Source organism: Phodopus roborovskii, unplaced genomic scaffold (assembly GCF_943737965.1).
Source record: "Phodopus roborovskii unplaced genomic scaffold, PHOROB, whole genome shotgun sequence".
NCBI lineage: Eukaryota > Metazoa > Chordata > Mammalia > Rodentia > Cricetidae > Phodopus > Phodopus roborovskii.
Window position 1 is genome coordinate 13,844,396 of NW_026126409.1, and position 16,850 is coordinate 13,861,245.

At 47.3% G+C, this 16,850-nt stretch overlaps 1 protein-coding gene across 4 annotated transcripts in view; it reads left to right on the forward strand.

The window, feature by feature from the left end:
- Window positions 1–16,850, forward strand: part of Arhgef10 (Rho guanine nucleotide exchange factor 10) — a 110,721-nt gene that overhangs the window by 50,435 nt on the left and 43,436 nt on the right. For 3 of the 4 annotated variants that reach the window (XM_051182074.1, XM_051182072.1, XM_051182071.1), the window contains 7 exons: window positions 612–728; window positions 3,114–3,228; window positions 4,832–4,938; window positions 10,959–11,036; window positions 11,279–11,458; window positions 13,110–13,226; window positions 14,456–14,548. In XM_051182074.1, the coding sequence (XP_051038031.1) occupies window positions 612–728; window positions 3,114–3,228; window positions 4,832–4,938; window positions 10,959–11,036; window positions 11,279–11,458; window positions 13,110–13,226; window positions 14,456–14,548 (807 nt within the window). The remainder of the gene's footprint in view (window positions 1–611; window positions 729–3,113; window positions 3,229–4,831; window positions 4,939–10,958; window positions 11,037–11,278; window positions 11,459–13,109; window positions 13,227–14,455; window positions 14,549–16,850) is intronic. The other variant, XM_051182073.1, reaches the window with a different exon arrangement.

Consider the following 16,850-nt stretch of genomic DNA (forward strand, 5'->3'; position numbering starts at 1 on the left):
CGACAAGGGTCCTCATGGGGCAAGCCTGTGCAACACACAAGTGCAGGGAGAATTGGCTTTCAAGGTTTAAGGAGTCTGAGTAGTTGCAGTAGTGTCTAATTCCTAATAAACATTATTTGAAGTACCTTTGTCCCAGGGGGAGAGGGACCTGGCTGTGTGTGTTTGTGACTGTGGGAAGCGTGCTTTGGCACACCACACCCCAGCCAACCCATCAGTCAGGCTGCCATGTTAGCTTGGTGACTGTCTTCCCCACAGCAGCTGTGTTCCAGCACAATCCTGAATGCCAGGTTCCTCCCCCCCCACCCCTGATGCTCACACAGAACAGTCAAGTGTATTTTGTGTGTGTGAAACCTTGTCTCCTTGAGATGTAATGGAGTGCTCTTACACAGATCTCCCTGTACATCTATTGGCTTTGCTCTTCCCCAGGGCATCTGGGGCCCCCTGGGGGAAGGAGCAGGAACCCTTCCTGCATGCCTCATTTGTATGTGCGTGTACCTGAGGTTGGCAGAGCTGGCTGCAGCCTGCAGCCAGAAGGTGCCACGTCTTCCATGCAGGATAGCCCTAGGGATGCACCGAGCCTGTTCTGAAAAGCATATCTCTTTGTGCCACAGCTCTCTCATGACCTAACCCGCTTTAAGGCGCACTGTGAGGAAAAGATGAGAGGCTTGGTGGCCAGTACAGTGGGAGCCGTGGAGGTGCCGCAGGCAAAGCACAGGCAGGAGCGGAAGGTAGTGTGGCTCCTCCTTACCCTCTGAGATGTGCCCAGCAGACCATGCTGTGTGCATGGCAATCGCCCTGTGCATCTCAGCCAGAAGGGTGGTTCTCAAAGTATGGCCCAGGGCTCCCAGGTCACTCGGGCATTTCCAGGGCCTTTCTTAATGATCTCTGAACTTGTTCTCTCACAAGTGAAGGGAGGCAGTTTCCAGGAGCTTGCCATGTGCCACACACCACAGCTGATGAAGTGTGGAGTAGTCATCAGTGGCTGGGAGATTCCCCAACGTGCAAAAATAAATACCAGTTTTGTTTTGGGAAAAGAGAATCATTTCTCACGATTATGTTATTGAAAGTAAAATGCAACAGATTTATCATCTTTTAGGTAAACATCAATATAACATTTAAAATTGTTAACCAGTTTTAACTTTACTACTGTTGCTTCAGATTAATCAGAGCGTCAGTGGTCTTTAAGAGCCGAGTGAAGTAAAGCAAGGGCCTAGCAAGTTCTAGGCCCTGGGCTCAAAAACACAGACTTGATGGTGAAGTTTAAGGGGCTCCTAGGCCAGAAGTTTGAGAACTACTGGGTTTGCATATCTTATTTAGTCCTTTTGAGATGTGTTTTAAAAGGGCACTGTCAAGTAGCCTTCCTGACTTAACCACCCCTTTGGTCCTGTGAGATTTATTCATTGTATTAGACAGATTTCCCTAAAACTAGATGTCCTTGGAGCCACTGCTCAGCATTCTGAAGCAGAGTTGACTGCCCCCACCCCCACTCTACGGTCATGTCACTGTTTGGCCAGCATCTGGTTGGTTCCCCGAAGGGCAGTTAGAGGACTGAGGCAGATCCATGAGATAGCACTAACTCAAAGGTTTTCCTGGGAGCCACAGCCTCTCTGCTAGTTGGGGTAGCATGCTGAGATCAGCTCAGTGCAGCTTAAAAATGTATCGGTGTTGCTGAGTGATGATGGGTCCGGAGATGTGAGCAAGTGCTATGGAGCATGAACAGTAAAAGCCCCGCCTTCAGGTTGACCTTGGGACAAGTCCTTTTTGCCTCCTGGAATTTCATCTTTCCTACCTAACATGGAGGCGTGCTTTGGGGTCTAAAGGGCCCTTTCTGCCCCCAGTCTGTGTTCCACTGATTAGTCAGCCGTGGTCAGGAGAGGCTGAGGTGCAGCTGCGCATAGTTGGGGCATGGTGGAGCAGGGCCTAGAAAGGTACTAAAAGACTGGTCATTGACATAGCAGGTTATGGTTGTGTATGGGGCCGAGGGCCACAGGAATTAATATGGGGGACGAAAGCCACTTTATAGTTTTTACTGATACAGGAAAGAAGGGTTATAAAAGTGATGGAAGTCCAGGTTGGGATGCTGGGTTGGAAGTATAGATCAGGGGTCTATTAGAGCTATGTTGAATTGTCATTGAATAGAAAGCAGCAGGTCAGCATTGGGAAGGAGGGGACTTTAGTGTAGGCTCCCCAGAAGACTGCCAGTAAGGACTCCTGTCCCCTGGGTGAGGTGGTCAAGGCAGGTAGCAGGGCAGGAGCTGCAGGCTTGGTTGTCATGGCAGCCTGCTGAGCCTTAAAGCAGGCTTGCTAAGAGGTCACCGTGAGGGATGCTGGCTTGTTTCTTCACCAGCCTCTTGGATTTTCTCTGAAAGGACACTCAGTGTCTACTGCCAGTGCCTTCAATGCCAGCTGTTTAAAGAGTAAGAAGTGAGATGCCAGTGTGTGCCAAGGCCACTCTTGGGCATCTGTGGCTTAGACTTGAATGTTAAATCACAGCCCTGGCTGGAGGAAACCAGGCCCAGTGAACTCAACCCAGGTGGGTTGTTGTCTTTCTGACTTCTGTCCCTACAGAGGGATTGACTGTCTTCTTCCCACCTGGGCCAGTCTCAGCACACTCTCTATCATGACCCTTTGATGCCCCTTGGAACAACTGGGTGTAGACCTGGAATGTGACAGGAAGGACTCTAGTGGAGAACATTCAAATGCTAAACTGAAGTGGGCAGGCAGTTAACTAGTCTGACTTTGAATTAGGGGCTCACAACTGCATGGCACTCCCTCTACAAAGCTCCCTGTGTTTGGAAGGTATTGCAATCAAAATAATAAAAAAGGTTAGATATAGCAGGGAGGTTTTTGAACCATGTCAAGAAAGGACCCGTTTAACAACCACAAAAAAAAAAAAAAAAAAAAAAAAAAAAAAACAGAAAGAAAAAAAAATCAGAAATATCTCAGAATCACAAACACATACACACTGACTCTAACCAAGGAGCCTCTCCCAAGTTGAAAAACTCATTCCAGGTAATGTTTCGACCCACACTACTTGACAGTATTCTTTTAAAGTAACAGCAAGTGGCATCATGTCCATCACAGCCCCTTCTTCACTGGCTTCTGTTTTCCAGATGCAAAAGCTCATGAAGGCAGCCAAGGAGGGTACCAAAGATGGGTTGGAGAAGACCAAAGCTGCTGTGAAGAGAGGCCGTTCCTTCATTAGGACCAAGTCTTTCGTCTCTCAAGGTCCAGAACCCATTTTTGCATGTAGCATGAGGCTGGCTCAGCTTTCCTTTCCCTAATGGCACTGGCTCATGTGGGGTGGAGGCAGTATGGGAAGTCCCTGCACTTCCCCACAGCCGAGAGACTTTTGCTCCACCCAGCTGACCTAAGCCCACCCCTCCCAAATGAAGGAGAGGGTTTGCTGTTATAGGACCCCACGTAGCTGCTGGGGGATTGAGACTTATTGGCAAAATATGTAAAGGGCTGCACACAGTAACATCAGAAAGTTAAAGGAATCTTTGTAAATAGCTGCCTCTCTGGCTGCCTCCTCTGCCTAGAGGTCAGTTAGTACCCCACCTGCCCCCTTGTTCCCCTTCCCTATAGTTCTCAGGGGCAGGGACCCTGTGTGTGGATTTCTAGTCACTTCGTCCATCCTAAATCAGACTGAGGCACGAGAACAGCAATAGTGTATTGGCTCTCCCAGTCTTTGTCATTCTGCAGGGACTACGGTGGTATGTCAGGAGGTAGGTGTCTACTCAGGTGTCGTGTCAGGAGGTTGCTGTCTACATGGGCATTATAGAAACCTTCCTGCTGGTGAGGGAAGACTTGCTGGTATCACAATGCTCAAGTTTTCCTAAATCTCACTAAAGGGCCATGACCTGTGTGTCCCATATGTATCTGGGGACATTGAAGGCTGTCATCAAGCTGTACGCATGATATCCTTTGGGTCAGAGGAAGTTCTTAGAGTTGAGATACCAGCTAGGACCTGAAGGCTGGCAGAGGCCTCCAGGGATGGGTGCAGCTGTGAGAGGAGATGATGGCAAATCTCTGACTCAGGATGGAATGGTTCTCTTTGGGTGGGTGGGGGCAGGAGAGAGGTGTGGTAGCTCAAAGGTGTGTCGACAAACAGGCCATCATCTATCTCCACTTCCCAAGGTGCCAGATCAGCAGCTTGTCCTGAGCAGGATGGTCCTGGATGCCTGAGTTACCTGAGAAGCCCATTAAAAGCATCACTTGCTCAGGTCCCCAGATGTCCAGTCAGCCTCTCGGGCTTCTCTTACCTGTGAACTCCTGTGCCTCTGCTTCCAGACACAGTGCACATTCTAGCGTACCTAGTTCTGTCCGGTTTTTAGAAGTGGGTTTAGTTTTGGTTTCAACTTTTCTTCCCAGTGCTGGGGATGGAACCCAGGGCCTTGCATGTGTTGGTAAGCGCTCTGTCCCTGAGCTACATTCCCAAAGTGTTGGATTTTGGTAAAATTGTATGATTTTGGACCCCAGTATGAGAAAGACAGGATGTTAATAAGAAGGTGCCACCTGGGTCCTCCATGATTATCAAATGTCCACTCTCAGCCCACCCTGCTGCTGTTCTGTTTCCAATTGTTTTGCTGTGTAATGTTAGAAACCAAAACTGATAGGTTATTACCCTTGTGGAAGAATTTTTTTATTGGGTTTGTTAGTAATAGCCAGGTGGAGAGTATGTATTTGGATTTGAAATGCTTACACAGAATGTTTATTTTATTTTAAAACATGGCTTATTTTACTGGGCTGTGATGTCATAAACACAGATTTTCTTTTCTTTTCTTTTCTTTTCTTTTCTTTTCTTTTTTTTTTTTTTTTTTTTTTTTAGACCACAGGTATTGTTTTGAAGAAGAGCAGAATTTGTTCATCGATGTTGACTGCAAACACCCGGAGGCTGTCCTGACCCCGATGCCTGAGGGCTTGTCTCAGCAGCAGGTGAGTGAGTCTCTGGTGCCCATACTAGAGGACCTGCTGCTGTCTCTGATAACCAACTGTGCACTGGTCTTAGCTCTGTTCTCACATGGTTCCTTAAATACCATAAACGTCACCTCCGAGTATAAGTGTGAGAAATGTGTGGAACTTAATTCTTTGTCGCAAGTTATTTATTCTAGTTCATACTGACATTATACTTTTATAGAGAGACAATAAGACATAGTGGACCATGCCTGTAATTCTAGCACTGGGGAAGTTGAGGCAGGAGGATTGCTGCCAGTTTGAGGCCAACCTGGGATGTAAAGCTAGAACCTATCTAAATAAAACCCTTAAAGAGCCAGTACACAGGTGTGTGTAAAAGATGTATATACAGGTGTGCTACAAGCATTTTCCATGCCAGCCTGGCCCCACACCCATGTCAGCCCCAAATAACACACAGAGACGAGACACTGTATTAGATGTAAAGATGTTGACCTGTTACTAGCGTTTCTTACTGGCTAGCTCTGTCTTAAATATTAACCCATTTCTATCTATCTAAGTGTTTCCACGTGGTCTTGGCTTACTGGGAATGCCAGACCTGCATCTCCTTTGCCTGCTACATCTCTGCAGAGAAGCAAGCTATTTCCTGTTTGTCCCTGCTTATATTCTGATTCTGCCCAGCTACGCCACTTCCTGCCTGTCTGTATAGACCTCTAGACCTCTATGGTTAGCTAGTGGCAGTATCTGCCCAGCTTCCTGCCTGGCCAATCAGTATTTTATTCATCAGCCAATAAGACAACATATATACAGAAGAGCATTCCCCATCACAGGTGCCTAAAATTGAGATTAAAATGATAGACTTTGTTTTTAAGGACTTCATTTATTTTATAAATGTGTTTTGCCTACATGTATGTAAATGTACCATGTCCATGCCTGGTGCCCAAGGCAGTCAGAAGAGGCTGTGGCATCTCTTGGAATTGGCCTTACAGATGGCTATGAGCCATCATGTAGGTGCTGGGAACTGAACTTTGGTCCTCTACAAAAGCAGCCAGTGCTCTTAACCAGTGAACCATCACTCTAGCCCCCAAATGATAGACTTTTAATAACTAATACAATTATCTGGAAATAATTCATTTTTTAACTTCTGACAGTACAGGGTGGGGGGTGGGGAGGTGAGGGGTAGTCAGTGGCTTCAATTTGATTTTCCTTAGTAAAAGGAAAACACAGGAAACAGACCATACTTCAGTTTGTGAATAATACACAGATGAATAAATGAAGGTCAATATCAAGTTAGAGATGAGTCAGTGGATAGGTAGACAGGCTGGTGATAGAGATGCATAGGTCATGTATAGGTAAATAGACCATGGACACAAAAAAGGGAAATAACATGCTAGGTTGCAAGTTTAGCGATGTAAAAGGTTAAATAAGATATCTAGGGGCTGTTAACATCGGTCAGGCCCAGTTAGCAAGCTTCCTTCTCTTAGAATTGGAAACGGAACCAAGGCAGAACTGAGAAGGAGTAAAGAGATGTGGTCCGTCAGCAGGGCTACACTTATGCGGCAAGGAGGTATGGACAGCCTGGAAGCACCGGGTTATTAATTACCAGTCATCAGGGCTGAGGCTGGACACTCTCCAGCACCTGTCTGTGTGCGTTTTACAAAGAGAAAGCTGGCCATGGAGGAGGTGAGTGATCTGAACCACGCCCCACAGTCACACTCGGAAACGTCAGACTTTTGTGTTTCAGCCTCATCACCACTCTTCAGCGCTCCCTCATGCCCAGCTGGGGAAGAGACCTGAGTGAGCTGCTGGCCTGAAAAGGGCTGTGGACAGATTGTCACAGGCACGAAGAACCTCACGGGCTTCCTGTCTTAACTGCCTGGCTTACCTACCTCATTTGAGAGTGGGTTACAACAAGGGAAAGGCTTACTTCCACCCTTCTTGACCTGCTCTGATGTTTCTGTTCCCCGGCCTTTGACCATGTGCAGGATCTCAGTTAGGTACCAGGGGTAAAAGATGTGGACCATACTGGATCATGTTCCCTAATAGCGTTTCTGTGCCAGCGAAACAGCGTCCATTGTGGAAGGAGGGGCAGCTCTGCAGAGGAGGTGGGAAGGGCCATAGGTCCCCAGAGGCAGGAGGATAGAATGAACTTGAGGAGCCAGGTAGCCATTAGCAGACACCATTCAAACCAAAAAGATAGCTGGAACTAGAAAGGGAGCACTGATGGGGTAAGACCACAAACGGGGAGCAGAGTGTGTGAGTGAGCGAGCGAGCGAGCAGGGATGTGGTATATATGAGATGACAGGCAGGGCTGGAGGGCAGATGGCACACTGGCCTAGGGTGTCTGGTGTGATTTGTGATGAGATAGTGTCTACAGGTGTGTGAGCGTGTATGTGGGATATGTGAAGTGGGGGGAGTGTGTGGGGTTTAGGGTGGTGATGAACAGGAGTGTGAGCAAACTGTGGGTAGATGTGTGATGTGTGAGGAGATGGCAATACTGCATAAGGAAAAAATGGTCATATATTTATGTATGAATGTACATGTATATATGCATATATGTTTGTAAGTGTGTATGTATAGGCATCTTCTGGGGATAGGCACTGGTAAGATTTTATTTATATGTTTATATTTTATTTGTGATGTGTATTGTGCAGGTAGACAATACCATGGTGTGTGTGTGTGTGTGTGTGTGTGTGTGTGTGTGTGTGTAGGCAATGCTATGGTGTGTGTGTGTATGTGTGTGTGTGTGTGTGTGTGCAGATAGGCAATGCCATGGTGTGTGAGGGAGGTTGGAGGACAGCAGGACAGTTTCCTGGAGTCAGTTCTTTCCTTTCATTTTGGATTCTGGTGTTGGAACTTGTGTCTTCAGCCTTGGAGGGCAAGTGCTTTTCCCTCAGCCATCAGGCCAGTCACTCATAGGATTTTAAACAGGAGGTATTGACACCTCCATAGTTCCAGCAGCCTTTTGGATGCTCATTGTGGTCTGTAGAACAGGGAATGGAGGTGGAGGTGCCCTGTGGGTTACACGGGTGACCGGTAAGTAGAAACATCTGCAGAAAGGCCCGCAGACCACACTAAAATTGGCTTGGTCACATCGATAGAGTTTAACTCTAATTCCCCTTCTGCATGGCATGGATATTATAGTAGCTTATGATGTCTCACTTTTCACATGATAATGAAGGGTTATGGAGGAATGTTGAGTGTTGTCTCACCATTCTTGACCCTGAACACGAGAGTCCTGGAGTTCGTGGTCTTTGCTGAGCTTGCTTTCTGATAGCTGTGATTCATATCTGTTGTTTTTCCTCCAGGCAACAGAGTTCTCCTTGACAGTTAGGTCTTTAAAGGTTAAACTGGGGGTGTTGATGCTTTTGGTTTCTTCTTTCCCCTTCCTCCTGACATAGAAAGAAGGTAGTATAAGAACCAGAAGGGTACTGAGTGTTGAATATTCTTTTCATTTCCTATTTGGGGAAGGGGTAGGGCACCTCTTATTTATATATTTGAGATTGTTATTGAAAATTATTGGCATCTTGAGGGTACAAAATCTTTTTTGTGACAGGGTTTCTCTCTGTAGCTTTGGAGCCTGTCCTGGAACTTGTTCTGTAGACCAGGCTGGCCTGGAACTCACAGAGATCTGCCTGCCTCTGCTTTCCAAGTGCTGGGATTGAAGGTGTGTGCCACCACCCTCCGGAGGGCACAGATCTTATCAGTCACCCCACAGCATTCAATATAAGGACAAGAATGACCACAGAATGGTCTGGAACCTCTCCAGGCTCAGGCCGCAGTGGTGATTGCTCTCATTCTGCTCCAACTTCCCCATCAGACCTGTCTGTCACCTGGAGGGCCATGCTGCCTCCCCTGGTTTGTTCCTATGGCTCTTGAATGCCCTTACATGAACTTTATCTTTGCAGTGTTGGATTTGTAGTTCTTAGGTTGATGTTACATCACTGGGTGCTCTCTCAGGCCACTCCTCTCTGGACATGCCATTTGATGTGTCAGTTCTAAGTGCCCAAAAGGCTGACACCACCTACAGTAGCCAGGGCATCTAGATGATGGAGTGGGTTTGTATGTTGATCACCTTATACAAATGTCTAGTTCATTGACCTAAGGTGTTATTGCAGGGCCTAAGATATAGCTGTCTGAATCCTTAGGTTAACGCTTGGGCAGCGTTACTCGAGAGCCCCAGAGTAGGGTCTGGGCTTCTGCATTTTGGCAGACACAGTTCCCTGGATCTGCCAGCCAGCAGGAGTGTGGTTTACATGAGGAAAGCAGTGCTTAGGCCGTTCCTGAGACTGGGAATGGCCTCATGTCTCCTCAGAGTGCTTCTAACCCCTACTTCATCTGTATTTTTTGAGGCAGGTTCTGAATTTGTAGGCAAGACTGTCAGGAACTCACTAGATAGCTCAAACCTGTTGTCAGTCCTCCTGCCTCGGCCTCCTAACCCCTGGGATTACAGGCATAAGACACTAAGCCCTGTGGGCATGCATCTTGGTTGGTAAAATACTTACTACACATGTATGAGGATTCAACTTTGACTCCTAGAACCTGCGTCAAACATTGGGTATGGTGAGGTACATCCCAGCACTGGGGAAGCAGGGCTCACTGACTAGCAAGCCTACCAAACTGGTGAGCCACAGACTAGCAAAAGATCTGGTCTCAAAGAAATTAAACTGCATGGGGATGACACATGAGATTGATCTCTGGCCTACTCACTGTTTCTCTCTCTTACACACACACACACACACACACACACACACACACAGAGAGAGAGAGAGAGAGAGAGAGAGAGAGAGAGAGAGAGAGAGAGAGAGAGAGAATTTCTTTATCCTTGCAAGGTTTATTGTACTCTTCATTTTGTGGGTTGAGTATGTATTCCGTTCTGTAAGAGAGCAATGACTGTCTCATGAATCATGGTTAAAATCTGAACCAGGTGTGTTTTCTGGGTGGAAATGATTTCTTGGCCCACTAGATGGCATTGCAGTATCTTCAGATAATGCCATTTAGCAATTTTTGCTTAGGAGAGTTCTGGTGTGTACTGATGTGAATGTGACTGTGTGTGTGTGTGTGTGTGTGTGATGTATGATGGTGATGTGTGTACAAATGCATATGTTCACATGCGTATGTTTATGAGGGTTGATTTAAAGCAACTCTACTGTGGTGTTAAGCCTTATTTTCCTTTTACTGGCAGTTGATACTTGCTGGGATATACTTGGGGTAATAACAGTACCAAATGTCGTTGCTGCCATTTTGTAAACATGTCACAGACACATGCTAACACTTTATATTATCAATGAAAAAGATCAGAAAATGCTGTGTTTAAATGCAAGCATCTTGCAATCTCTCATGAGAAGTTTACACATCTCATGACAAGAGAGAGTAAACACGCTTCCTAGGTGAGTATTAGTGGAGCAGAATCTGGTCTTCCATCTTCCAAGGGCTTTCCGCTTATGTGTAACTTAATAACAATGATCTTTAGGTTGTTGTTGCTAGTAACATTGTTTGATTGAGACTGAAGCTCTCCTGATCTCAGTTTATACATGAGACATCATTGTCACTCAGCATCGAGAACTTGAAACCTGATTGGTTAGTTCAGACTATGGATGCTGCATAAGTGAGTGTGTTTTTCTTGCTATTACTCTGTGTTGTCCTGCCTTTGCTACAGTTTATAATTTGAGGTTTAAAAGGTGACAGTTATGTCAACAGAAAGGTGTGTTTTATACCCACTGTGCTATTTAGTTAACACACCACATGAAACATTTCTTCAGAGGTCTCCTTTAATTCTATTTTTTAAAATATCTTATAGTTTTTTGAGACATGATCTTATTGTGTGACCTGGGCTGGCCTGAAACTTGCTGTGTAAACAGGGTTGTCCTTGAACTCACAAAGACCCACCTGCCTCTGACTCTTCAGGGCTGACTAAAGATGTACATCACCACTTTTGAAAAAAATATTTTTCTGATTAATAAGCTTTAACCTCAAAGTAAAGTAAAGTATCTGTGTGTATTCTGAAGCAATTTTCTACCACCTTTTTGTCACATTTCTGGCAGGTTGTAAGGAGATACATCCTGGGTTCCATTGTTGAAAGTGAGAAGAACTACGTAGATGCTCTGAGAAGGATTTTGGAGGTACCTAAGCACAATACTGCACAGCTCACACACCTTTTCTTACCCATTTGTACCTAGTTTTGTTGTGCATGTTTTGTATGCATATAATTTATGACCAAAGAGACAAGTGTGGGAAATTCTCCTCCAAGTGTAAACGCTGTGCCTGTGTGCTGGCGTTGAAAGCCACCTGGTTTGTTCTGAAGTGAGAGTGACTCCCTTGCCACCTGGGGTGACGGGACTGTCCATGTTTGTTTCTGGTTCAGCAATATGAGAAGCCGCTGTCTGAGATGGAGCCCCGGCTCCTGAGTGACAGGAAGCTCAAGATGGTGTTTTACCGTGTCAAGGAGATTCTGCAGTGTCACTCCATGTTCCAGATCGCCCTGGCCAGCCGCGTGTCAGAGTGGGATGCCGTGGAGACAATAGGCGACGTTTTTGTGGCCTCGGTAATTCCGCAGACCCCATTCCCCATCCCCACCTGGAGCTCCATGGGCTCTTTTCCCGTTGACATCACTTTCCAGAACTCCAGAGCCCTTAAGGATGCATATGGATAAGTTAGTGTCCACACCCAGTTTATACCTTCAGGGAGGGAGCATGGGCCCCCTTTCCAGGGATGAAGGGAACTGTGCAGAGGTTCAGGACAAAAGGCAGGTGCATACTTTATCATGTTTTGGTTGCACAGTCATCTAACTGAGTCATGCTTTTGTTCCTGCCTGTGTAGTGGAGGTGGGCCCTTCCTGATACAGGTCATACTTTCTCTACACGGTACTCTCTATGCTTGGTGATTGTATAAAATGAGGTGAAAAAAGATACATGGATGTTTTCCTCAGACCTTTACTCGTTGACCTGGACGTTTTGTTATATAGATTTGGTTGTCCATGGTGATAGAGGAATTTAATGTTGGGACAGCTTGCAGGTGACATTTCCTGGCAACAGATGCAGCCGCCCAGAAGCGTAGGACAGGACATTTCTATGTCATCAATTTGGAGTCCCTTTATTGTTCCTCTTCATGAGGGTTACACGCTATGTGTGTTGTTTCCCTTTCAATCTAGATGTAGAAGACTGTGGATGAAGCAGATTATTTCTGTGGTTATTTAAAGTCGCTGTCAAAAATATAGAAGCTTGGAGGTTTGTAGGTAAAGTACTTGTATACTTAAATGATGCTGCATAGTATTGTAGTAAATGTTTGATAGTTACTTTTACTTGTTTTTTTTTTTTTCTAAGTGGCATTTTCTTATTTATTGTGTGTGTTGGGAGCACTCATGTGGAGGTCAGACAACAACTTTTCATAGTCAACTCTCTTCTCCCACTCTGGGGGTTCCTGGGATTGAACTCAGGATGTTGGGCTTGTGGGCAAATGCTTCTACCCTCTGAGTCACCACACTGGCCCTGTTAGATTGTTTGAGACAGTCTTGCTTTGTGTTCCAGGCTGGCCTTGAGCTCTAGGTGTCCTGCCTCAGCTTCTTAAGCATGAGTGCTTGCCAAGCTTTCTTCTCCATATAGTTTGTACAAATACTAGATGAAGTTTTCACAACATACCCTGGGAGTTTTAGTGTCATTACACAGGACACACACCCCAAAGGAAAGCTTACTGGAAAGCATGCTCATGTCAGTTATTTGTGTGTCCTTGATGACACATGGTGCTTTTGTGAAAGACTGAGAAATAATTGGTCTCTGAAAGCTGGTCCTTTGCATTTACAGGAAAATAGGGGATGCTAGCTACCATATAGGTGTTGTATCTCCACCTGGGGAAGGGGCCAGCCTTACCCTGTGTTTCCAGAGGTAGGTTATCCAAGAGAACATCCAAGAGAAGATGTTGGGGCCCTGTGAATCATCCTTGTTCTCTTGGAAGCTGCCTATCAAGGAAACTTAGAGCTGGCTGGCTGTGCTCATCAGAAGCCAGGAATGTTTGCCTCCTAAACTCAAAGTTCAGGGACAGGTGCTCTGGGGTCTCCCTAGTGATTTCCAGCCAGGTAGATCAGGTGCCCTGCCAACAGACAGGGAGGAAGAACCGCATGCTGCCACCATGGTCAGTCATGCAAAGGCACTGTGAAGGGCGTCTTCCAAGCCATGTCTTTCCTAATCTCTGTTCTCCAGTTCTCCAAGTCCATGGTACTGGATGCTTACAGTGAATATGTGAACAACTTCAGCACGGCTGTGGCCATCCTCAAGAAGACATGTGCCACAAAGCCCGCCTTTCTTGAGTTCTTAAAGGTAAGCAAGCGTGCTTCCCCGCTTTGGGTTTGAACTGTGTCCTATAACAAGGCTTCCCATCTTACTTAGCATGACGTTGAGAGTGAGACAGAGCAGAGAGACAAGGCCTAGGAAGGCTGACCCGTGAGGAGCCCAGGTTGGAGATGTGAGGTCTTGCTCTTGATGTCATGCTGAGCCCTTGCTGTCTTCTTCCCAGTCCATGATGGAGGATAATTCCCCCATGGGTGCTGGTCTGCAGGCAGGGCTCTGAGGCCTAGCTGTGGAGACCTAGCTGAGGCTGCTGCACAGTGAACCAAATGGAAGTCCCCTTTGAGGACCTTGGGCATCCCTGCCCAGTCTCATTTGAATGATAAAGCCAGTTCTTCATCCTTGTACTGTGTTCCTGGAAATGTCTGCTCCCTGGGGGCAAACAGGCCCAGGGTGAGCAGGCCCAGGGTGAGCATCCTTGCCAGTGCTGCTATCATTTTGGAGGTGGGTACTTTCTCTTCTACTGAACACAGCTGAGGCTTCCAGTGCACCAGGGTCAGCCCAAAGAGAGCTCTCTGGATATTGAATATCCTCTGGCTTTGGAGAAGCTGAGCTCTGTGTCCTTGAGCCGTGATGTCATTCCCTTTCCTAGAGGGGACAGAGGCATTACCAAGTTAAAAATCAATTTCCTCTGGGGGTTCTGTCGACAACTTGATGATGATATAAACTGTGGCACTGCGGTGGCCACTCTTCTTCCTGGTCTCCTCCCCGGGGCCAGGTGACCTTGAGTCTAGGCCTAGCTGGGCCTTGCTGTTTACTGTTCAGCGACCTTCACTGTGTGGGGTTATTAGAAGATGTCCCAGGTGTCGCCCTAGGGCCAGGGCCACCCATGGCCTTATGTGGTCCAATATAGATGTCTCTCTGGATGCTCAGAGATGCTGGTAAGGTGACCGATAAGTTCTGGGAGGAACTTTCTCTCTGAAGCAGCATAAGGGGCCATAGTCTCTCCTGGAGCAGACTGGCCAGCATAGAAACCTAAGAATACTGGGAAATATATCAGGGCCTGAGATAGCCACGTATGGCCCCTCCTCAGGGTCAGCATCAACAGTGAGTCCTCCCAAGGGTTGGGGTGGAAAGTGTTTTCCACTTGTTCTTGAAAGTTTCTTATTGAGTGGCCTGTCCATCATCCTCATTCTGTATGTGGCAGGGACATGGCTAGGCTGGCCCACTGCTTGCACTGAGCCTGTCCTTCCTCCCTATAGCTGAGCCAGGATTCCAGTCCAGACCGAGTCACACTCCACAGCCTTATGATGAGGCCCATCCAGAGGTTCCCGCAGTTCATCCTCCTGCTGCAGGTATGCCTGGGCCACAGAGAGCATGTGCTTGTCACTCTGGTGAAAGATCAGGGAGGGCCAGGGGCGGCTGGACCCCGAAGCTCCCCCACCCCCAACAACTGCAGACCTCCTTTGCAGCTACAAGTAGATGGGCTGTACCTGGAGTTGGTCACTAATATATTGCTGCCACAGGGGATAGCAGGGCACAGTCACCAGCAGCCATTGAAAGTGGCTGTGGAGACCAAGAGAGGGCACTGGAGCTGGACTGAAGGGTGACATGGGCTGCCATGTGGGTACTGGGAATGGAAGGGGGTCCTTTGCAAAGGCAGCCCGTGTTCTTAACTCCTGAGCCATCTCTATGCCCGTGAATTGTCCTGTTTGTGGTTTTTGTTTGTTTTGTTCTTGTGGTTGACAGAATGTCATGTGATTTCTATGCAGAGTAGGGACATATTGGTCATGAAAACTGGAGCCTTTGGGCTGTTTGTGTTGAGATCTTTCCCTTTTAAAAAGGCAAGACATTTAGAGAGAAATTGGTTGTCAGAGATACAGATGGTGTCCATGTCTTCCTAACAGCAGAGCTGGTAAAAGTGGTAGAATTAATGAACCAGGATAGTGTATGTAGAGCATTAAGCAACAACTACGAATGACTGACAAAAGGGCCTCCTAGGCACTGCACGAAATGCTTCAAGAAAGTTTCGCTCAGAAAAAGCTACTTTTTGGCTCCAGCGGAGCAAACAGTTAGCATGCAGTTCTTATACAGGAAAACGACATCAATGTGATTTTTGTGGTACCTTGTAAAAAGATGGGTGCTACATGATATAGAGCCATGCTCAGCTCTGGGTAGGGGTGTTTGTGATGCCTGTTAGCTCCTTCAGGGAACTTCCCCTAGCTCTGTTTGTAGCAGCAGGGGAGCATCAGCCATATGTGAAAGCCAGGCAGTCCCTGCATCTCTTTATGGAGTGTGATCTGTTGCACAGAGATTTAGCCACCTCCTTTGGAGTCAGCCTGGTTGAGTGCTGCCATTCCTGACTGCATGTGCCTTGTGTAAGTCCTTGTCCCCATTTTGTAGTGTTCACAGCACCTAGGAGAGCTTCCACCTCAGGAAGCCAGCTTCTCTGGCCCTTTGTAAGATTTCGGTGATTGAAGCCATCCTTCAGGCTCCTCCCTAGTTTTTGCCCCTCATGTGATTTCCTCTACGTTCGCAGCTGCACCTCGCTTTGTCAAGCACTGTGACTATTTTCAGATGAAGTCCCCTTCTCTATATGGCTGTTCTCAGTGGTAACTTAGAGCACAGAGTAAGAGACACTGTGCATTGGGCTGTCGTAGGACTTGTTGATTTTCAGAGCACAAGCAGAGTAGACTTGGTGAGATGAGATGGTCCAGGGCCTTCTCTTGGCTGAGTGAGGTCATCTTCAACCTCAGCTCCCTGCCATGTCCGCTCTGCTCTCCAACAGTCCTTGTGTCCTTTGTGGCTCTGAGCCAGGCAGTGGCCGCTCCTCTCTAGTGGGGTGAATCTGAGGTGGTGTCTTCTATTGGAAAGAGGCTTGGCCTTCGCTGGAAGTTCATTGGTTAGCCTGCCCGTTCAGCAGTCACCTGAGCTGGATCTTGTGTTGCCCTTGCTGTGTCTTCCCAGTCAGCGCCGGCTGCGTTACCTTCCTATCACGTCTCAGGGATGTTCTGTGCTTACACCTCTTGATCGGCCTTTGCCAACTTCAGGCCTATCTTGTCCAGTGCCAGCAGCTCTCAGCCTCCAGGAGAGTGAGGAAAGTTTGGGTCTCTTCACTTAGCTGAGTTGAGGAAATGCCATACCTGGCTACTTTGATTTTCTCCGTACATCAGCATCAAGACTGTTTCCCTTTCTCGACACTGGTGTCTTTACTAAGGAGAAGGCTTAATTTCCCTCAAGAGGCTTAGGGATTGAATCAGTTACAGCTGTGTAGTGGGTACGAGCGCACTCAGGCTGGCCTTGAACTCACCATTCCTCTCAGCCTTGAACGCTGCATCTCCCCTACCTAGGCCTCTGGCCTGCTAAGATGGCATGCGTCACCGCAGCTGGCCCAGTTTCTAGCTTTTGCTTTAGAGTGAGAAGTGTGAGACTCTCCAGAGGTCACTGTAAGGTTATTGACCCGCTTCAGTGCTGTTGGGTCTCCCGGAGTCAGGAGACCCAAAAGGAGGAAAAAGAAGGTTTAGGGAGTGGCCTATAAACAGGTTGGGCGGAGCACACACATCTGTAGATTCGGCCCACAGTCTTTGAGTGGTGTGGGTCGCAGTACCCTAGAACAGATGTGACGGGGTGGCTCCAAGCTCTCCGTAACAGCATGAT